This window comes from Notothenia coriiceps, unplaced genomic scaffold (genome assembly GCF_000735185.1).
Source record: "Notothenia coriiceps isolate Sejong01 unplaced genomic scaffold, NC01 NC01_scaffold00034474, whole genome shotgun sequence".
Lineage (NCBI taxonomy): Eukaryota > Metazoa > Chordata > Actinopteri > Perciformes > Nototheniidae > Notothenia > Notothenia coriiceps.
Window position 1 is genome coordinate 59,929 of NW_011367175.1, and position 23,751 is coordinate 83,679.

Sequence of the window (23,751 nt, forward strand, 5' to 3'; positions counted from 1 at the left end):
GGCACTTCACTTAGACTTTGTCACTGAGAGTTATAAACTACATGAAAAGCAGTACACACATGGTATGAGGTTCCATATAGGTTGGTGTTGAATACATTCTGATAACAGGCTGTGAAGTCAGTCCAAATGTGTCTGTGAAACGGCGCATTCCTTCAGGTGATTCAACTTTTGGTTTGATTCAGAGCCAGGGATGCCATTGCATAATCGAATTCATAAAATGAAAAACACAACCACTCCTCTTTATCCGTTGTTCACAAGGGTAATTGACATTCCTCCAAGGACAATGCATTTCGATGTACCTGTTGAACCAGTGCAAGTTCTTTTTTTTGGTTTGGAAAGTAGTCAACCCTTGTCAATAATTTGCTTAATCAAATGGCGGCAAAGACTGAGACTTTGGACTCATCTCAGCGGGGGGTATGTTCTGTCACTCAATCAAGGTCACAAAGGAGAAGCTGGACACAAAGCCATTTATTCTTTACTTTAGTATAAGTAATTATACACAAAACAACATGTGTTTTTGATTTATTCAACATCATTTACATCACTACTCATAGCTTGTTCTCTAAGGCATTCGCGTGTGACAACATTCATGGTAGATCCGAAATGCTGTTATTCCTCTTAGACTTGCTCTGATAGAAAAGTACAGTAGATACAACAAGGGTTAGCCTGAGGTTCATGTCGGTTATAGACTGGAAAAAACAAAACAAGTATGAGAGTCCCTTAGCAACAGTACAACAGCACAGTGTGTAATGTGACTGTACAGTACATCCTTGGTTCCACATGCAATCCCCATCTCCTGAGGCAGATTTATGAATCTCTAGGGCAAATGGAACTTGTTAAAACATTCACAAAGGGTCAAGCATACAGTACTCAGCTGACATTAAGTGTCATTAGGGAAATCACGACATGTTCTAGCCTTTTTCTTTAAGTCAACTCAAAGTGGTGGTTCTAGTCCAAGCATGCTGCCAAATCTCCAAATGGCAGCTATGGGTTTAAAGGAAGTGGCTGGAGCTTAATAAAAAAAGAGCAGTTTCGGATGCCATGATTCATGAAGCACTTTATAGCCATCACCCTTAGCCTCATTTCCTTGGCAGCTGTTAGAAAACTAGACAAATGTTGAATCATAGCCTCCAATGACGAATCAGATTGTGTCTGGTCAGTATTAGACCTCCGAGTGTTTGCACATAGATGATGCGAGTAAAACCTAGAGAACACATCACCCACCAACGCACATTCTTCTCTTATCAACCTGTGATAACAGTTTGTCATGTTATACGACAAATGTTGATATTGAATGAGTTTGTGGATAATAAAACGTGTTTTATCAGAAAGCCGGTTACACAACAGGAGGAAATAAAGCGACATGCACTCCAGATGGTGGCAAGTCTATGAATACAACAACCGCCAAGCTCAAAGGTCAAAATAGACATCTATAATAATCTTTTATGGCTGTCGTGACAAAGCAGACCTGTATGAATTAAACTGTGTTCTCAACACACCTTGCTTAAGTCAATATCTGACTCCAGCTTCATGCCAAATGAAAGACACTGGCCATGTTAATACCTAGATTTCAAGGAAAAACTATCAATGTGTGAAATCCAACATTTCTCCTTGAGCTGGAGGACGATAATGCTAACCAAGCTCAAGTCAAGAACTGTGAACTAGTGTTGAATAATAACAACAGATATTCAAATATCCTTAAAATATACAATCAATTGTAATCAAAAATAAATCATGTCCTTTTCAGCCCAAGCAACATTGAAAATGAAATAAAGTTTAGAATAGAGTCATTTGAGAAGCTGAAGCCATTAAATGTTGGATAGATACGTGATTAAAGGATTAATTAAAATAGCTGACTAACACATTATTACCAAATCTAATTCATTATCTAACGTTGCTGCTTTTATGCAGATTCAAAAATATAGCCACACACACACACACACACACACACACACACACACACACACACACACACACACACACACACACACACACAGTGTGTAAAAATGACTTTCTCTATAAGATGTTAAAGTCATTACAGTAAAATAGTTACATGTTAACATTATAATGTATTAAAGTTAATGGAATAGAAAAGAAAGGAAAATGAAAGGCCAATTGTTTTATGTTTTAGCTTAAGACTCTGCCTGGTATAAGTGAATGGAAACTTACAGTACCTACAGGATAACAAGCTCTCTGCTGCTGAAACAGGGAACAGGGAAGCTGAGCGAAGCACCTGTCAGACTGGGTTTAAGGGAGTGGAGGTTGGACACACACCAGGGGTAAAGACAGCTGATAGAGACAACTTTCCCTCTCTCCCTCTGTGCTCTGCTCTCTGTGGCACATTTGACTATAGACTCTGATAAGCAACAGTAAAATAAAGCCATTGGTTGCTAGTCTGCAGCCTTGTTTGGGATTCTCCCCTCCTCTCTGTGCCATCTCTATCAGCACGAGTTATAAATACTGCAGCTCGGGAACAACATAATTGGGCCCACAAACTCAAATATTTATACTTTTTAGTCCAATTAAATAATGCTACAGTTAATACAAAATGGACACATAAATAAATCATTGAAGAGGAAATTCCCTTTTGTACAAAACACTCCAGCTGAATCAGCCGGAACAGATACAGGTTCATATAAAAGAAGAGAACCTGCTTTTTTTTAAGCATGTTTGAGGTGAAACAACAGTGTGCTTCAGCAACACAAAAGCTATTGATGTTTCTCCTCTGGATGAATCATTTGGGATACGGTGACCAAACACCAGAACAACTGCAAACCACATTCATCATTTCACACACGTGAACAAAACACACACAGGTGTACCTTTAAGACCCCATGCAGGAGAATGTACTGGGAGGTGACAACACACTATTTAAAGCTCATCTCCTGAGTCCTGATACCATTCCAATCAATCCTGCTTGTTAAAGGGACCCACAGGTCCTACAAATAGAAAGTGAACCCCTCTCTGAACAACCCCCGCACGCACGCAGGCAGACAGACATAGTGGCAAAAAGCTGAGCTTCAAGGCAATCTGGTACTGGGACAGTCAAAGGATTTATTGAAAAAACGTGGGTATCATTTTCGCCAACATCATTTCGAAAGAAAAGTCATTTATAGTACCGCCAACTTCATGGGAAAAAGTTATGCAAGAGGGGAAATGCCTGATAACGCGTGGGCACTAAAAGAGTATCTCTACATTTATGACGGTGAATCAGACGTTCAGTGAATCATATTTCTGTATCTACGGGCAGCATATCCTCTGCTGTGGGAATAGGGTGTGTCTTGATAAAAGGCAGGCCGATATGTTTATTTACAGTTCATATTCCAGTGAGCAGTGTCTGCCTCTGTGTGTGTTTTTGTGACGGCTGTGGTTTCGACACCATTGTATGTGATACTGAAAACTGAATTCTTGTGTGGATCATGGGTAAAAAATGTTCCGAGACGTTGTGGCAACTTCTCGAAGGAACATCCGAACTGAGATGAATTGCCCAATTAAGTGACACGGAGTTGGAGAAAAAAATGAAAGCTCCACTGGTGCGGAGTGTTTTGGAAAAGATCACAACTCCATAACATCCCCTTTCATTTGTTGACACCTATTAGCTATAGGGTGCCATCTACATCGAGTTTTACAACCTGCAGCTATTGCTGCCAAAGCACTTTATTTGCTTGTACAGCATTACTGTTTGGCCACACAGTGGATGGACTCTGCTCTGATCTCTCCCTTGTTGTTTCACTCTGTCCTGAAGGCACACCTGTATAAAAGCTGAACAGGTTATTCAACATAACACATGTGTCTCTGCCTAGCACGAAACTGACACAAGACCAACTGTCTGAATGGAAAAAAACATAAACACTGTGGCAGAGTCTTGAAATGTTTTCGTCCCATTGTCGCCATTCTCCGCTTAAGCTTCCTGCTGTTCACACTGTAAGCAAGACATTTCTTGAATATCTCTATAAACTTTACCCGACTTCACAGCAAATATGTTGTGATTATTATCTTGACCTGCACCAAAGGGAAATCCATTTTAAACAAAACCATTTGCTTTGTTTTTCTGACCTTTGTAGTTTCACAATTGTTCCCTGCATCATAATTTACAGAAACACATATAGCTGTGCTTTAACAGGTGCTTACAAACACAAGCATACACACACACTGAAAATAGCACTGACTTTTTTTAACTGCGCTTTGAATAATGCCTCACATGAGGAGACACATGCTCCAAAACACTATGTGGTGTGTAAGTCACATGTAAACATTGTGAGTGAATAGAAGCATGTATAAAGAAAATACAAGTTGGTCTCAGCTTACAGGACCATTTTAACTCTGTCATTGGCAGGGATGCATATCAACATGTCACCAGTACAAGTATTTAACAACGCTCATATTATTAGAACTTACTTGACTGTTACTCTTGTTGATAAATCTTGAAGATCTCCTGGGTGAAAGAGCTGCGCTTCCTTTAGTCCTAACTTCCCGCAAGCCTTGAGGAAGACGTTCAGGTTGTCCTGGACAAAGAACAAAGCAGGGATGAGGGTTGTCCGCCTTCAGAGGCAAAGAATAAACGCTCAAAAAATACTCTGGCAGGGACACAGCCTACAACTCATTGCTTCCAAAGTTCATATCACTCGGGAACAGAGCGGACAGGGAGGAGCATGTGTGTAGCAAATAAGAAGTGACCTAGTGCAGAACACACACAAACACACATGCAGGGGGAGAGGCTGTGTGACAGCAGCTGAGTGACAGCAGCAAAGCTACCTGTGGGCAGGGTTAGGGTGGAGAGAAAACCAAAACCAGAAAGGATGACATCACAGTTTTGCATAAGTCCCACCCAACCGGCCATGCAAGTGCAAAACTGACACACGCTGGAGCACAATGCTGCTGTGCTCCCCTGCTCCTCACACCCTGAAACTGTCCCCTACCCTCCCTGCCAAGCCTTCTTACTCGAGAATACCTGCGGAATCTACGGGGCGGTGGATTCTTTTGGAGACATTTGGTTGCTATGAAACAAGAGGTTGGGTGACAGATACTGAGAAATATTCTTCCTGAAGCAACTCAAGAGGACTCATGGGAGTGTCCCGCAATATGTCAATCATGTCATGTGGCATAAAGTTTATATGTGGGAACATTAATTGCACAGAGTGTAGTGCACGAAGCAGAAAGACATTCTGTTCTATAGATATAAACACATCCCATGCGTTCTCGACTAATCTTCTACCACAAAAACACCATTCCTTTCCGGTGTTATGACTTTAACAGTTGTACAGTAATCCCAAGGGTAGTGTTTGTAAAGTCTTAATTTCCCATTGGGAGAGTCTACTGTCTTCTTAAGAGGGTTTCATGTAATAACACATGGTCTCAAGATGGGCTGGGATAATTAAGGGGTAGCTAGTTCTATATTTAAATTTGAAACATGCTTATTAGCAAATGGTAGGACAGAGCTGACCTTTCAGTGGAGGAATCCCTTACTAACAGCTTTGCTTGTCCCTTAACAGCCCTTTACGGGGCCACACAGGTCGCTGTGGGCCCCTACAGGCCAAGGATCAGACCCCCCTACTGTAAATAATGAACACAGTTAGTTCACTCTTTATTCATTATAACACAGAAGAGATGTTTTCTTCATCTTAATAGTCACGCTAATGCAATTTTCCAGATTGCAACAGAATACCTTTTGAAGATCTTTTCCTGTTCCTCATCTCTCGTCCGTGAGACATACTGTAGTTCAGATGTACATTTCTAAGTGACACATCATTTATGACCTTGTTTTTCAATGATTAGCACATGAGCAGTCAGAAAAAACTAAGTATACCTTGCATCACCTCAGCATGTTAGCTCACAAGACTGCACTAAGGGCATCACATGTAATAATCAACTAGATACATTAAATATGATTATAACCCGACTGACGGGGGTTTCTAGGGGGATATTGCTATTTTTTTTTAAATAGTTTAACTTGAAAACAATGTGTTACAATTCGCGTAAGAGATAGGGAAAGTTCTCTGATGGACAAACTATGCAACTGATAATAATCGTTGATATTTGCGTACAGTAATCTTGTTACTTATCGACCAACATAATTGAATAAAGCAAATAACGTGCAATATCTTATATACATGTATCTGTCTAGCTCTACATAATATTCTCTGAAAGCATGCAGGCCATTGAAGGCAACAGAGCCTATTTGCATCAATGTAAATACAAATCTAAATGTTACAGTTAAAATTGTTTTACTTTATGCCCTGGTCTTCTCCTTGTGAACGAATAGACATACTCTTAACTTAGGCCAATGTATTAAAGGTTTCCAGGAAAGGAAAATTAATATGACTTTGGTAAATGTCATTTCACCTCAAAGAGCATTATGAACACAGTAAAAGCCGCCCTACAACCAGCCCCAGAACATGCAGAGATAATGATGTTGAAAGAATGTTATGCTGACTTGTGCCTGCGCATAATCCTGCTAAATATGCTGTACCCATCCAGCAGCCTCTAATCCTCTCAGACCCGAGGACTCAGTATTCACACTGAGAGAGGGAAATATTTGACTCATAAGGTGTCTAATTTGGTATAAAAGGGTCTCCGTCCATACTGGTCACATTGTGGTCACTCTATTCTTTCACTGCATTCTTTGTCTAAAATGGGCATGCTCTACAATTACCCTCCACTGACCCTTGGCAGTGCTTCAAACACCAAGCAAAGCTATGGTTAAAATATCAGGCTACACATTTTCAAGTCCTGTGACAATAAACCAAGAGGAGATTAAATACTTGAAATGTTGGCTCTCGTGAAACAGACCAAATAAAAGACCCTCCTTTCTCAACAGACAGAACCAGTCATAACATGCAGCCATACAACACAAACACAGTAACAAAACATGGTCAAATGCCTGTCATTGCACGGATAATTAAACAGATATTTAGATGAGTAAAGACACCCTCAGGACCATTGAAACTGTCTGTCTCCTCCCACTGCTCCCTCAACCCGCCAAGGAGTTGGTGTATGCGGGAACATCCAGCATCATGTCAATTACAGTGTGTTTACGGTGGGCAGAGGCCGATGCAGTCATCTTTAACTTTGTCCCTCTGGATTCAGCCCAATGGGCTTCAAATCCACTCACGTAGCTGGCTGCCTCACCACAATTGTGGGCTTCCTGCCCAGCACTAGTAAAAGCAGAACCGGCCCCGAACCAGTAGGTGCCATCCAACCCACAGCTGAGTGCTCAGCAACAGGCAGAGAAGTGTGCTGACATGGGAAACATTCCCGTGGACACAAGTGAAGCCAAAGAATAGGCCCGGTCTGGAGTCAATGTTTGCTAAATATTCCACAAAACCATATATTTCCGTTTGTTCCCCTTTTCCCTCCCTGGGCTTTTTACTCTGCCAGAGCTGAAGCCTGGTATCCATTTCAGAGCTGAAATCTTTCGGATAGCAAACTAAAACGATAATTATGACCATAATGGTAGAAAATATTTAGATTTGAGCGCTAATGATGCATGTGAGTCGCAAAGACCCTTGCATTCAGCGGTCATTAAAGTTCAACTGTTTATCTTCATCTCAAATAAAAAGGCGTCAACATTACTCTTGTTCTTTGTTTACTGTAACTTTGTTACACATTCCAATTGCAAGGTTAACATACCGGAAAACTGCATTTTCCAGTTTCTTATTTTCTGACAATAGCATACATGAAGACAAACCCAGTGCAAACATCCTCACTACTGTATGTGGAAACAGGTGTCTAAGCATAAGGATGTAATGCTTAAATGATTTTACTTTCCAAACCCTTATTTCTAACACTTAAAGAACAGACACGTTTTCTATTTAAAGAGAGGAGAGATACAGCACATTCTTAGCAACACTACTTGACTGCTTTGGGAGAAAAGACACTCTCACAGCAGAGTGAGAGTGAGCAATGTTTGTTTGGAGAGCTCTCCACTTTTGTGGTTGGCAGTAACTGATAGCCGCAGACCAACCAGGAACTTTCACGTTTTCTGGGGAATTTATTATCAGGTGGTTTGAGGTTGGTGCCCAAGTATCGGAAATACCAAACCAGTGCTACTGATGGAGGAGATACCATAGCTCAATTACCTCAGCAGGTGCCCAGCCAGTTGTTCTACTAACTGTCCAAAACAAACTAGCAATTTGATTTATGTCACAACATACAGTAGATATGATGGTAAAGTGTTTGGTACTACAAAAACCATGTTTACTGTTTACATATACAGCATGAATACTAGTCTGTTTCTTCTACCGCAAACTTGTCATTGTCTTGCCAAACATGTTAAAAGTGACCTAGCCCACCGACGTACACTCAGACTGGATGGTTAAGCTTGGGGTTCTCTATAATTCCCCCAGACAGCTGGATTCAATTACTCCCACAAGAGAGAGCTTTGTGAGGGATGGGTTTAAGGTAGGGTTTTCAACCCTCTACTTCCCGAGTACTTGTAGTCAGACACTCCCAAAACATTTATATCAACTGAGCCACTGTCTCCAAAACGGCCTGTGCCACAATTTAAAGACATTGCCAGGTCTAAAAAGGTGAAAAGATTGAGCAACACTGATTCAATAACGGGTTATTATGTAACCAAACTCTGCCCCCTTCTGATCTCGCGTCACTCAATCAAAAACCTAATTATCATACCGGCACAAAGACTTTTTGTCTTAAAGGGCTTTGACTGAAAGCAGCCTCAAGCATGGCAGACATCATATTTAGGGTGCAGTCATATGCGGCAAGTGGCCTTTCAAGCATCTCCACTTTCACTGAACTTATTAGTGTGGATGGATATGAGGAGCGACAAGTCACTGAGGCAAACACCTCCCTCTCACTGGCAGCCGTGCTTCAGACCTGTCACCAGCTTAACTGCTGCCGCTTCACCTCACACTGTGTCTTTACATCTCAGAATATACTCTCTACAAAAGACGTTAGTTGCTACAACAATAATAACAGGAGCCGTTACCTTGTTGAAACAAAACTAGAATGAGCTGGTGAGGCTATGAGTTAAGATATATTTTAAAATGTTCATGCGTGACATTTAAGATGAATAGAAAGACTTACCAGTCCAGCTATAGGTGTAGGCAGCCTGTTAACTCTCTTGATGATTCCAGGCTTGATGTTGTTGATCAAACTGCGAGCAGAAGAAAGAGACAAGAGGCAAAGGAAGAGGGTAAGTGAAAGGACTTGGTCATTGGCTGGGCTAGTTTAAATAACAAGGAATGAACAAAAAAGTGTTGCAAAGTCTCTGTGTTGTGTGTTTACAACTTTGTTTGATGGGGGCCACCTGGCTTTAGTTTAATAAATGACCAGTGCTGCACCGTGGTGTAAACACAACATGGGTCCATTGCGCTGTAAACATACCCTCTCCTACTGGGACAACCCCAAACAAACCAGCAACCACCACGTACAGCTCAGAAAAAAATTGAAATGGTTCTTTTGATACATGCATATTTGGTGTTACTCAAAGGGTTTGGAAAGGGTTTCTTAAATCTAAATGATACCCAAAAAAACATAATTCTACACACAACACCAGAAAAGTCAAAAAGGCCTGTCCAATCCTAAAGATATTCTAATTACTTTAAGTAAGACAAGAAAAAGCAGGGAAATCTTCCACTTGAGAAACTGAAATTATGCAAAGTTTGCAATTTTTGCTTGAGATGTTGATAAAATTATGGATCAATCAACAAATTTATCCGTGAAATTCTAATCCTCAAAATGTATGCGCTCATATGCAGAAGGGCTCTTTGCTGAGTTTTATTTTATTGTTATCCTAGATTACAACAAGTAAACAACATTTAATGACGTAATTGGTCAAGATAATACAAACTCATTCATACACTGTTGTAGTTTAATCTTGAAAAAGTCACATGTAAAATCTTAATCTGCATGTTAAAAAGTGCAAATATCGCCCTTTTGTTTAATGGAAGAAAGTAAAAACTTGTGAATGTGGATATTCTTTGCAGGTGCTTCCTCGGCTCTCTCAGCACTGGGGGTAGTACTTTGATTAGGTGGACAAAAGATGTAGAGAAAGAATGCTAAAGGAATTTGTTTTAAAGTCAGTCATTTAGCAGTGAAACAATAGAAAGCTGTACTATTTGATCAGATAACACACATTGTAATCTAAGTAGGATGTAATCATGTGTGAGACCCACACCGAACATTCCCTTCCAAGCAGTTGTGATAACCAGAAAACAATGGGAATGGAGGCTGAGCTTCTTGTCTTCCTCTTCCTCACGCTGAGAAAACATGGACAGCTCCCAGAATGAAAGTGTCTCTGTTGTTCCCTGAGAGTGAGCAAACAGTGGAGTCAGGCTCAAATCAGCAGAACGAGGGGCTTCTTCTTTGAAACGATGCCAATAGAGGTTTGGAAGATTCTGCATGGGCTGCTGGTAATTACAGCTTCTTGCTGATTCGTGCACATCACATCACTGTGTCCATGCTGCTCACATACACATGTGAAAAGGGACATGATGTAAACCCTAACACACACAGACTAACACATCCCTGATCTGAGAGAAGCCACATCTCCACAAGTCAATGCACATCTTAGAAGAGCAGTTGATGAATCAATGCAAAAGCTAATTCTGTGGAGATATATTTGTTCCTCAACTCGTCAAAACTCTTGATGCATCTGACTAATGAGAAAGCAGGGTGCCCTTGCTTTCCGATGTGGTTTCAGCTGGAGGCTTTCCGTTCTCTACACCGCTTCTCATAGCTCTTATTAAAGTAAAGGATGGCACTCTGCCCGTCCACAGATCTGTAACATCTGTCAGACGGGCGACACAACTTCCTGAAATAGATCACAATTCACATCCCCAAATAAAACCACAGAGGGCGGATCTAACACTGGAAACATTGAAATAACTCCACAATGCATCCTCTATTGTGCTGTCTGGAAACACTGGCTCACTTTATGTGGCTGACAAACAAACAGTGACCCTGCAGGGGGTCCGCCTGGGAAATATCAGTAACACTTATGTTGGAGTGCAGACCTGGAGGGGAGCAGAAGGCTTCCATCTGAATGAGTGGCTTAAGAGAGGTGCCTGGGAAAAGTAGTGTACTTACTCACACAGCAGAACTCCATTCTCCAACGCTGATCGGAAGTCGTCGCTCCCAAGTGTTTTCTTGGTTACTGCCTGGAAAAATGGATACAAAAACAGTGAGCAAAATAGCAAGAAGGGCTGGGTGAGGAGAGGAGGCGGGGGTGTGTGTGTGTGTGTGTGTGTGTGTGTGTGTGTGTGTGTGTGTGTGTGTGTGTGTGTGTGTGTGTGTGTGTGTGTGTGTGTGTGGGGTGGGGTGGGGAGGTTGGAGAAGAAAGGTAGGATGTTGAGAACAGTAGCAGAGGAAGTCAGAGGTATTTCCTCCAGAGTTCCTACAGTGTCTCTGGGACAGAGTTGAGTACAGTTGTGCAGGTATTCCTCTGGGCTCTCCAGTGGCTCTGTTCTTCTCACTTTAATGTTAAAAGCTGCTGGTAAACGGGAGGGCTGTGCTAAAACTGAGCTGGAGCCAGGCTGCCCAAGCCGCAAGGCTCTGGGAGCATCTGGAGCGCTGGAGGAACACAGCGCTGTGTTAGAGCCTCATGCCTTTCCCATGATCTCAAACCACCATTGTGGGAACACCAAGAGTCATTATGCATGCATGACGTCCAGCCTCACTTAAACACATACTGTTATTGCAGTATTTGTTTTGTACTACACATTTTTGCCTTGAATATCAGCATATCTATATTCTCCTAAAGGCAATATAACTATTGTTTTCTAAGTTTTGGTGTGAAACGTCATCTCTGTTGTAGGATATCAAATTCATAATGGCCACTCCTTAAAGAGCTTCCTGTTCTGTTTTTGTTGGAATGTTTCCATCATCAACATCTTAAAGCCACTCAATCCAACCAAAACCATTACTTCAGAAAACATTAGAATGTTTACTTCCAGCAATTCTGCACAATCATGGATATTTATTATTTTAGAAAAAGTGAATAGCTTTTTGCAATCCTACTTGGATTCATTGTGAGAAAAAAAAGCAAAAATGCTCTGGCACCATCTTGGATCTGTTCCTATACCAAACACTAATCAAATGTTATTTGGCCCATGGCCTTACTTTCTAACATATTTCACTAACACTAGTTTATTTATATATTCTGCTAGTCAAATAAACAAACTGGGAATGTTTCTGTGGGGAAGATGTGTGAATAAATGAACAAAAATACAATTATTGGAAGCTGAAGCTTGTCTTGCTTTTAAATTGCAATTCATTACAATGTCGTACATCACCACACACTACTTCCTCACAAAGTTGAATAAAAAAAGCTTGAATATTATAACCTTCGTAAAGATAGGATTTGTTGCAGGACTGTTGCTTTAGACAGCAATAATTGTATCTAAATGAACCTAATAAACTGGAAACTGAGAGTATGTTATGAAATATGAAAACACTGACCTTACTTACTGCAATGCGTTTGATTTTAAGTCTGCATGTAATTTAATTAGTTGACTTTCTCCAAAAGGGCAGATGAGCACACATAATCCACTGTAAACATACAGTGAGATAAGTGAGACACCTGCCATAAACCAAAGTGCACACACACCAAACAAACACCACACACACTCACGCACAAGGCAAAAACAAGTCCAACTGGTCTTACTAACCAAATTGGTCGGTTGTTTCTTTTTCTTTTAAGAGAGAGGGACAAAAGCTGGGACAATTACTGGCATGGCTCAGTACAAGCCATTATTTCGTTGAAGACAGGAGACACCGGAGCAATTAGAAAGACTGCCTGGAGGACACTGTTATTATTTTCATAAAATACTTGTGTTACACCTAAGACCACACCCTGGGTAACCTTCCAGAACCTTCCATTAAAAAGAAAAGGAGACCATGCTGTAATAGATGAATTACAATAGTTTCATTCTGAAGTCTTTCTGTATGTGACGAAGCCATTGCTAGGAGTCTTGTTGAGAACACATACAGAGATCTTGGCCTACTTATCATCCATTGACAAAAATACAATGATAACTAGACACTGACAACACTAAACAGTAACACACTGGCAGAAATGCAAAGCAGCCCCCACACACATTATCACGCAGAGGGAACAAACTTCACAGTACAGTGTATAATCAGTCATGCTCCGCAGTTGGCATATGAAATCCTGACCCCTGCTGTTCTATGTATGCTGGGCCATCAGCTGGAATTCAAGTATGCAAACAAACCATACAGGTGGAAACACCACAATCATTTAGATGCACTCTTTCAGTGGTGCATTGAGGTGTTTGATAAGAAAAAGGAACATAATAAACATGATAATTAAGATATTATCTCCTAATCCTTGTGTAGAAGGTGGGACCCAACCCTATTGAAGCTTGCACTAAGCTGGCTGTAACAGAATATTTTCCTCCTCTATTGTCATCATTAGAGGTATTAACTCACTTCAGATCCAGCCTGCTGTGCCCTCTCTCTCCTGTTGGATAACTACTCTAATCTGCAACAACATACTGCTGCTCTGATTTAACAGGGGAGATTTAAGGCAGGAGGAGAGATTTCAAAAACAGCTTGCCCTCCTACAAACCCACCCTCAAGAATGTGCTGCTGAATGTGTTGAAGAACTGAGCCTTGTAACGACTTTTATTCCTGATGTTAAAACACAGAAATGTGACCCTCGGAATGCAAAACGGGCTCTTAAAAGTGTTTAGACACATGTGTGAAATACAATGTGTCTTTTGACTGCAGTAAAACCCAAATAATCAGAGGGATTGAGGAGTCTCTGGGTCCGTGACCACAGCTATTGTTTATTCATGCCGGGCATTGAAGCAAATCAGTATTCAAGGTTTGTGTGGATGCAGCCCACCCCCCTCCTGCTCCACTAATTGTTCCGACAATTCTTATACAAAGGACAGGGACATGTGCCATCAGAGGACAATTGGCAAGTTTTCCAATTATTTCACCAATCAGACAAAAATATACCGATGTAGAAGCCATCAATATCAACACCATCAACATATCTGAATAATGGACCTATATTAACATGCAACAGCAAATGAATGGCTTCTTGTGTGAGGTCCTGCTTCACATGAGTGCATCTGAATGCATGTGACCCAGTTACTAATTGCTCGCAATCAATATAGATAAAAACCCAAAATGGCGCTACAGTGAGATGACTAATGATCTGGTATGGAAGACAACACAGCAACACAGGTCATGGAAGGCATGTGTTGGCAGCTGGACCACAATAAAATAGTGGATGGATGAGCTGGAAAAACAAATGAAAAACAATTCAATTAAGATGGAACATTTGACTGGTTCCAGTTTATCAAACATGGAGGTTTGCCAAATTCCTCTCTTTCATTTTATTGCAAATTGACTATATTATTGAGTTTTGGATCATTGATGAGAGAAAATAAACACCATGAGCTCTGAGTTCTTTGAATGGGCATTTTCAACTATTTGTGGCCAAAAACAATGAATAAATACTGAGAAAATAATCAGCAAATTGATTGATAATTAAACTAACTCTTGATTGAAGTCCTGAATTCAACATATATCAAAACCACAAGGAAGCTTGAAATAGTTTCAGTGTTACAAGACTTCAACCGGATAAGTAACACACCTCAAGAAATCCACAGGATTGTGTTACCTTTGATTTGCTGCTTTTATTCTAGAGGATGTACGAAACACAATACAGCCTTTTCAACCAGCCACACCTTTCAAAGTGGCTTTGAGGAAATAAATTCTTGGCCGTAGCAATCTAAACAAAGGAAAACCGGCATAATGGGCTTCACACTGTTGCAGTACCTTAGTGATTTATTAAAAAAAGAAACTCAACATGCTTAAACACCATCAGGGAACCATGAAAAGCACTAAAACTGAGCTCTGATTAAATTAATAAGATACTGTGTCTGTGTGTACAGTAGGTCATACAGTACTCATGATCTTTCGACCTGTAGGTTGCATAAACTCTTGTTCTTGATTGTCACGACAGTCACACTTACTGCCTTTCTATTCAATTAACAAGGGTCTCCATTATTCTAGCGGGCTCTGTGGTTGTAGTGCTCGCTGCCCTGTGCTGACAGCTGGCCAGCTCTGAGGGTGCTATGCTCACAGCCATGGCAGCTAATGCAGGAATGTGTCCATGTGACAAGCTCCAGACCATTTAGTCTAGTTTTTAACAATACCACCAACCTCGCCACGCACACATGCCTCTGTTTAAAGTGCTATGAAGCCAAGCAGCTTGTTAATCATTCAGAGGCAGATTCCAATACCCACAAAACGTTGTCTTTGAGGGGAAAGTGCTCGCCCCGTAAAATAACTTGGTCCCCGCCAAAACCTCACATACCTATACTGTTAGTATACTCGTCCCATGGCCTGTACCCCAGAAGAATATCATTTCTGTGCTGCACCTTTACCTATTCAACTCGTTCAGCTTCCCGCTAACCCTAACCCTAATCTTCCTGTCCCTGCCTGATATCATGCCCCCCCGCCCACCGCCCTGCACGAGGTAAGCCACAACAATGGGCCAGTGTGCAAGTGTGAGAGATACTGATGTCACATCAGAAGAATTTAGATTCACCCCTTCATGAAATTAGAACAATATTTGTTTAGTTAAAACCGTGCAGCAGCTCCAAGCCACCCTGCTGAGAAGAGAATTTGCGAGATGAGGAAACATAATTAAACTCGCTTGTAAAAACAAAAAGAAAGAACGAGAGTCTGGCTGAAGGTTGAATGGAAACTTTAAATAAGTTGACATTTTGGAAATTAAAAGAGACTGTTTTTGATAGTGCTGGTGGATAGTTATTTTTAGTTGGTAGCTGTTTTGCAATTTAAAAAAACGGTATATTATGAGGAACATCTTTTAAAACCTTTATTCTATATTTTATGCATTTTTCCATACATTTTCATATATTTATCACAAGAGACAAACTGTGTGACTGCTTTTTTTGTTTTTGAATCATCAGTACTTGTAATAGCAATTTCCAATAATATACAGCATAGGCTAAGAATATTACTTATAAATAGCGTGTCATTAAAAAGGTGGAATATCTTGCCCTACTTCAGGTTATTATCCAGGCTTGAACTGTGCTTAAAGGAGGTGTGGTAAAATAGCTGAGATTTAGTGATCAATCACAGATCCTCTTTTCTTAATTGTTCTGCCAATTTTCCCACGACATGTTTCAGAACTGTAGCCTCAAAGAAACCCTGGGAACATCTAAGAAAAACAGCAGGACAAGCAGCGAGTAAACAACAATGATGAATACATTCAAATCCATACCTGTATTCTCAAGAGACAGACAGATAAGATAAAGGGAATAACTAATGTTTGGAGGAAAGTACAGCTACATTATTCCCAAAGACAGGAACAATAGACTTGATCATCAGTTACTTGAGACTATAACCAGGGGTGTAACATTATTAATCTGTTGGTCCAGTTTAATATCTGAGACTTAGGGGTAAGCCACTAGATTACACCAAAACAACATAAATCAAGAATGTATTAGACAAAACCCTCAGCTTTACACCTTTAATGGAGTCATTCTACAATTTAGGCTACATTCCATGTCCATTGATGTCAATTGATGATAATTATAATTATAATAATTATTATTATAATAATTATTATTATAATTATTATATATATATTATTGTTATTATAATTATATATTATTTATATTTAATTAGGCTCATGTCAGTTTTATAGTAGCTAATATAAGAAATAATTCACACAAAAATACCACTTTCCAGTTTTGCCATATAGCTTTTACTAATTAGATGTAACCTTCTCTATGATTAGTGCTTACCCAGTCAGTGCCTCTGAATAAAAGTGTTTTGTAAAAGGTTTACAACTTTATAGTCTTTTGTTGGTCTTACAGTGAGGAAAAAGTAATCACACAAAAATACCACTTTTCTGTGATCACAAGCATTTAGCAATTAGATTTAACCTTGGCTATGGTTATTGCTTACCTCCTGTCATTGACTGTGATGAGAAGTGTTTTAAAAGGTTTTCAACTTTATAGTCTTTTGCCAGGTTTATATTAGCTGAATGAGGAAAAAGAAATCACACAAAATAACACTTTCCTGTTTTGCCATATGGTGATCACAAGCATTTACCAATTCGATGTAACCTTTATCTTTGATTATTGCTTACGTCCTGTCAGTAGTTTTAAAGAAAAATGTTTCTTGTAATGTTTTTGACTCACCTCAATCCATCTCTGTGCCTCCAAGTACGCCTCGTCGCAGCTGACCTCGGACTGCTCGCGCCACTCCATCACAAATCCGTATTATCCGAGCTTCACCGAAGGGACAAATCTGTGTGTGTAGATGTCCGCATTTAAGGTCCAGTGACATCAAATGTGGGCCGGTCCAAACAAAGCAGACACAATGAAGGCACTCTAAACTATGCAAGGAATGTAGAGCATCACAGATAAACTTGAAAATCAAACTACTCAGTCATTAAATATGCCTCCTTTTGTTCATTTCCAGCAGGTTATTACTTTATGAATGCAAGGTGTAACAGTGACACACTCCCTTAGCATCAGCCTGCTTACCTGTTCTTTCATCCGACACACCTGTGGATAGCTTGTTTTGGTATTTTCACACACTATTTACTCCACCTTTTCAGCGACCAAGCCTCCCTTACAATCCAACCCTGGCTCTCCTCATAGACAGGAGATGTAATCTTCTCATGGAGTTCAAACTGCATGAGGCTGAGGCAGGAGGGTTTCCAAAGTGAGGTCTGAGGACCACCCACGGGTCCTTTGAGAGGCTTCAAGTTCCAGGTGAACACAAATTGGCTGATATTTCCCTCTCCCTCGGAGGTTGTTTTGATCCCAGGTTTCCACTACTGTAAATATATTGTAACTCTACACCACTTCATATCCAGCTACAATATATTCTCATATTACAGCTTGATAAGTAAAAGCCGTGTCCATTCGAAGTTGTTGGGCTGCTTAGTATCAAATGTTAAAGCAAAAGTTAAAAGTTTGAGTAAACTTTTCCACTTGCGGGAGATCTGCAAATCCTTTTCCTGCAGCGCCCCCCAGCGGCCATCATGGTGAAATGCAGGGCAGGAAATCAGCACTGACTTGGTGCAAGTAATATTAGCAAGGTATATTAACGTATTTTGAACACGAGTGGAACTTATAACTTGCAGGTTTCTTTGACAGCTATAGTTACTTTACATATAAAATAAATCACATACAATACTATGATCATCTTACATTACCACATAAAAATGCAGTGTCATAGATTAAAATACCCAACAATATAAAGTTTTTAAAATATGATCAATCTTGACCAGTGACATTAAAATCCATGTTAATCAAAAATATATTCATATAACAGAATGAGTACTTTGATGATTTTTTAAGTTTAAGAATTGTAATGGAGTATTTTGACTATTTTCCATAAAATTAATTCAGTAGTAGAGTGACTACTTTGTAAGTAGAGGTTACTTTGGATTCAAAGAAATAGCTTTTGTATTTTCAGTGTAGAGGCCTGATAACATTTTTAATATTTTATTTTCCTATTGTAGTGTGCTAATAAAAAAAGATACATATTTTCAGCAGGCCTAATCAAGTTATTTACATTTGACAATAAACCCATCAAATACTAAATCATACAATGATAAACAGATACATAAATTAACTTTCTAACATGTTTGTGCTACAGAAAAGATTCAACAAGAGAAATGTGTAGTAAATTTGCCTTTTATTTGACAGAATTTGTAATTCATATTACAAAAATGTGGGCACCTTCCCCACTAATGTACAGTCAAATTTCATATTTCAGCCTTTCTTCCAGAAGACTTATATTTTTCTGCTTTTTATAACATTACTGTAATAGGCCTATCTTTTTTGAAAGCTATGACTGAAATTAAAGCCTTGCCAAACATATTTCTGCAGCCGGTTTTGACCATGTGTTAGACACATCATCTTAAACAAATCATTCCATACAGGATGAACCATTGAACCCAGGGTAAAAAAGTTAAGTTGTGCTCCCTCACATGTGGAAATCTTGTGAAATATATCTTTCTTAATTGAAAGTCAAAGACGCCATGTAAACAAAATGTAGTGCAGTGTCAGGGTAGTACAGTTGATATCTGTATTACAGCTCTCACAATGTTTCAGCAGTGTGGATCTGGAAGAGTTTGATCTCAACAAGAAATACTTTTGTTTTCACAGGAGCACTCTGATTTCCTTAACAAGTGATGCATAAAAGATGTTATTAGTTTAAATGATATCCCTGACCTTTTTCTTACCTTTGCCACAAAAATGAAAAATAATGAAAGAAAAATCTAACTCTCCAATTGAGCGAGCACTTGAGAATGTTTGGCAGTCATATTTTCTTCTTTCTCTGGGATCACAAAGGAGTTTCCTCAATATGAATCTTTGGAGAGGGCAATGATGGTGAAACGAACCTCCTGAGGGTCGCGAGCCATGAAGACCTTACAAACCTCTACAGCATCCTGCGGTGCAATTGAACACATCAGGAAATGATGACTTAGAACTCAACTTCAGAAATGTTTTTTATAGCAATCGTCTGTTTTATTCTGTGGGGTCTTACCTCGAGTAAAGTGCCTTCGGACGTTTTGCCGTGGACAATAGGGAAAGGCTTGCGGCCATCTAGGTTAAAAAAGAAAACAGTTTACCAGGAAGTTTGCCTGAAATGTGTATATAAAGTCATTACTATCTACAATGACACAAATGCAATGCAATATTTTGGACGTACAAGCACACTTCAGTTGGTAACTCACCCAGTTCATATAACTGTCCCCCAACATTCACAAAAGCTATAAAATGCAGATTCACTTTCTCATCTACACTTGGGGCCTAAAGCAGACAACAAAATAAAAACAGAGTATGTTTAAGTTACACATTCTTTGAGATGAAAGACAGAACAATTGGTGGTATTTGTGCCAGAAGCATACACAGAACATTTAAAACGCAATACAAACCTCAGTCTGTCCCTCCTGCGCACTGGATTCATGTGTCACACGTATACTCTGAAACAAAGTAGGGATAAAGCCAATGATTTGCAGTTTGTTTTGTACTTCATGGTAATTGTACCTACATGTTTAGGATAATCTAAATGTTCATGTACACAAGGCCAGTATTATTATGTTACAAGTGACAGATAGAGAGCAGTTACATACAATGTAGAATGCTACAGTTACCAGGAAAATTGTTACAAAGAGTGTCCATGTTGTTAGGACTCAAAATGAGGATTTTCTATAAAAAGGTACTGTATAAGTTGCTGTGACATTGATAATTGTTTGAGGTCGAAACTGTTTTTATTCATCCTGTGATTAACTAAAAAATAATGGGGAAATATTTAATAAGAGCATAATTGTGGTTCTTCTTTTGTAAAAAAAAAAGTCGACAAAAAAACTAAAATCTTAACTGATTGCTTAAAGGAGGGAAGAATCTGTCCCTTCCTTCAGACTTCCTTACAGAGCCCCTCCTCCAACACACACGAACGTGCACATGACCAACGAGGGCACGAGATAAGTTTGTGCACAGATAGAAGGCTGACAGGCAGGTAGGCCATCCAGTTATTTTAGCCGGGCCGGCTCAGATGATTGGTCGTGCTTTTTACAGCGCCACGGCTTCCACAGATGACATTTTTTTAATGTATTCATTGCTATCGGGATGTTAAGAGCATTCCATGGAATATAACAAAAAGTGTTTCTGAAGTTAATGACCTACCCTACCTTTAATCACAACATAATTAAGCAAAGATTTTCAGTTTTTTCTTACCTCGTCTTTTTCCAGGAAGGCAGCCTTTTCCTCTGAGGCCATTTTAGAGGTTTGTACGATAAACTTCATAAGAGGAGAATCAGGCTCTGAGGAGAGAGGACAACATGAAGTCAAATCTATAAAAAAAACTGTCTGCAGGCAGAAATGTTTTAGGATTTGAACTGGGTAATTTTCAACACTGATATTACAACCCCAAAAGATTAATTTAAGAAAAAAAAAAGTTATATTTCAGGGCTTTCCCAACTATTCTAAGGTTTTCTAGGGCTTTCTACGGCTTCTATTTTTTCTATATTCTTGGGAACGGACCACAAGACCCCCTATCAAGTATGATGAGCAACTACATATTCTGGGGAAAATCATTCCTGTCAATTCACAGTCATTTTTAACTCGCACACAATCAACTCTACAATCATTCAACCGTATTGAGTTGATGCTTTCAAATTGTAAATATGGAAATATTTGACACCCTCTACCATTGGATATGACGAGAACAGAAGAAATACTCACCAAACTCCAGGTGTTTTTGGTTGTTTGCCACTGCATGAATTAATCCTATTGTTCCACAGGCGTTTCCAATAGTCTGCTTCATGAAGTAGACGTCAGGGGACACGTCCTGTGGCTGACCCTTGAGTTTCTCTTCCTCTTCATGCTTGAAAGCCTCATACTGGACAGAAGAAGGAGAGAGGAGAAATATCAGTTGAGAATTGTTTTTGAATAGCATGGAAATGAGTCTCTACAACATGTAATGAACACACAGTTAATACACTTGACAGTACAAGTACCTTCTCTGTCACTGGGAAGAGAAGCAGCACCGCGCACACTGGTCGTGGCACCATGCTGAGAAGCTCTGGATCCAATCCGTAAACATCTCCAAATTGCCAGGTTGGTCTCATACCTAAGCAATTGACAAACTGAACAAATGCTGAGAGTAAATGTGTATGCATAAAGTACAAAGACATTACAAGTAACCTTACAAAGTCTCACAACAAACTTCCAACTCAAAATGTAAGTTGTATGTAATAGCTGGCTCCTTATTACCAACTGATAATGACCTAGATCTCACAAGTCTAGAATACACATGATTGACAAGATACAACAAAAAATAGTCAATACTTTCTTATAAATATGTGCTTTGTACCAGCTTACTAAACATATTTAACGTACAGGGACTTCTAAGTAAGTAATGCACTTTGGTACCTCGATTGAAAAGTTATATTAAACTATATCGATTAATTACAGATATTTTATTAGAAACTTTAAATGTGATATGTACTATTTGATGCTTTTCTATTTTCTCATGTACAGCTGATAGACTGATGCACTCAACATCTTGTCATTGTTAAATATAGACAGCAGTTAGTTTGGTTATTAACATAGGACAATATCAATAACTTTACTTACTAAGTAGGAACATATTTACTGTAGGTGTAAGGCCTACATTGCCATAGACAGCTGCAGGAAGTGTAACTAACCAGTTTATGTGTATGAAGCTCGAGAAAAACACGTAAGATAACGTAAAATATATTCTCTTTAGTTTAGGGTGCAATTGCAGCATGCTACTAGCAATCAGTTAAAGCTTTTGTCATATTCTTCGCAGTCTGTTTTCTAACATAACTTTTAAAAGGCAGCATGTTTTACTTCTACGCTTCACTGAGAGCATCACGTATAAAACAGTAGCATTGTTGATGAGTAACGTCAGGCCTTGTTCCTCTAAAGTCACGTTGCAGCTGATTATTGGGGTGTTAAATTAAATCAGAAGGAAATACTCACCTTTGTCATGACCTGAAATAAAAAGAGACATATACAAATGTTAATAATACTTATTTTGTAATTAACAAAGAAGCCACACCGGCTCCAGCTTTTGTTCTAAGGGTTAGCCACAAGTTAGCTAGCCCTCACATGCTTGTGAATGAATGACTACGACAAATCACCATTTTGAAGAAATAACAGCAACACATACTTCTGGATTTGACTCCAAAGGCAACCATCGTGGACTGTCCATTTCGAAGTGATGTTAACTTTTATTTTCCTTTCAACTGAGAGCTAGCTGAAACTGATTTACCAAAATGTGTCTGACAGCTGGAAATAGCTTCCGAGTCAGGGAAATGGAACTTGGCATTCACGTAATGCGCAGGGGTACACACTTTTTTATAAACAACAAATATACCATACCCGGTACTTTCCGACAAGATCAAATGAGTAACATATATTGATTTGTGAATTGTAATATGTTTCCAGCCTAGGTAGTCGTGTCATGTTTCTTAATCGGCTAAATGAAGGATAGATGAATGTACTACTCACACCCTCCACCCAACAGTGGACCATTCCAGGATCATGGGCGTGATTGAGATTCCCAGCGGTTGGGGCTGTGGACCACTATTTTATACAGTCGCTGTATTGTCATCTCTTTTTTTGTATTTTTGCAATATAAATATGTTTGTATACATGGGCGTCACTTTGTTAGACAAAGTGGTGTGGACAATTTCTCCAGATTTAACATCAGCATAGCAGAAGACAATTATTTCCTTCTCTTGAGTAGCCTATTGTACCTCAAGCACCTGCATGAAAAACCAATGCATAGATCTCTGGACCACCAATGAGTTTTCAAAACTATGAACGCCCAATTAAAGGTCTTGCTGTGATGTGATTTAGATTGAATTTGTACCTTTTTGCACACAACGAGCACACAGGTATGGAGGAAAATGACACAAGCTAAAAAATAAATAAATGCATAAATCCAGGAATAAAACAAATATAAGAATAAATAAATGTGAAAAAACACAAATGTTTAAATAAAAACAGGAATAAATAAATAAATGTGAAAATAATAACAGGAATAAATAAACACACAAAAATAAATACATACAGGAATTTTTTAATAAATGTGGAAATAAATATAGGAATAAATAATCCCAAGAAAAATTGTATATATACAGGAGTAAAGAAATACATGTGGAAATGAATACAGGAATAAATAAACACAAGAACAAGTTAATGAATATGGAAATAAAGAAATTAATGT

The 23,751-nt window shown here is 39.2% G+C and overlaps 2 protein-coding genes across 2 annotated transcripts in view; both read right to left on the reverse strand.

The window, feature by feature from the left end:
* Positions 1 to 17,855, reverse strand: part of LOC104962234 (LIM domain only protein 7-like) — a 39,518-nt gene extending 21,663 nt beyond the window's left edge. Inside the window, 5 exon segments of the mRNA XM_010790657.1 lie at positions 4,399 to 4,505; positions 9,046 to 9,115; positions 11,050 to 11,120; positions 17,172 to 17,280; positions 17,520 to 17,855. Of these exon segments, the coding sequence (XP_010788959.1) occupies positions 4,399 to 4,505; positions 9,046 to 9,115; positions 11,050 to 11,120; positions 17,172 to 17,240 (317 nt within the window). The 5' untranslated portion in view covers positions 17,241 to 17,280; positions 17,520 to 17,855.
* An 807-nt stretch (positions 17,856 to 18,662) lies between these two features.
* On the reverse strand, positions 18,663 to 22,828 carry uchl3 (ubiquitin carboxyl-terminal esterase L3 (ubiquitin thiolesterase)). Its single transcript, XM_010790633.1, has 9 exons — positions 22,690 to 22,828; positions 22,500 to 22,511; positions 21,512 to 21,640; positions 21,237 to 21,393; positions 20,730 to 20,815; positions 19,928 to 19,975; positions 19,727 to 19,802; positions 19,537 to 19,595; positions 18,663 to 19,438 (listed from the first exon to the last, which is right to left on the reverse strand). Exons 1-9 carry the CDS (start codon positions 22,729 to 22,731, stop codon positions 19,349 to 19,351), a joined length of 699 nt encoding a protein of 232 aa, XP_010788935.1. The 5' UTR covers positions 22,732 to 22,828; the 3' UTR covers positions 18,663 to 19,348.
* Positions 22,829 to 23,751: the final 923 nt, after the last annotated feature.

Excerpts from the sequence above, each read along its gene's own strand:
- uchl3 (XM_010790633.1), bottom strand. The coding sequence starts at position 22,731 with ATGGACAGTCCACGATGGTTGCCTTTGGAGTCAAATCCAGAA. Across the intron at positions 19,976-20,729 it reads CCTTCCTGGAAAAAGACGAG|AGTATACGTGTGACACATGA; the intron begins GTAAGAAAAAAC and ends ACTTTGTTTCAG. Across the intron at positions 19,803-19,927 it reads CGCAGGAGGGACAGACTGAG|GCCCCAAGTGTAGATGAGAA; the intron begins GTTTGTATTGCG and ends TGTCTGCTTTAG.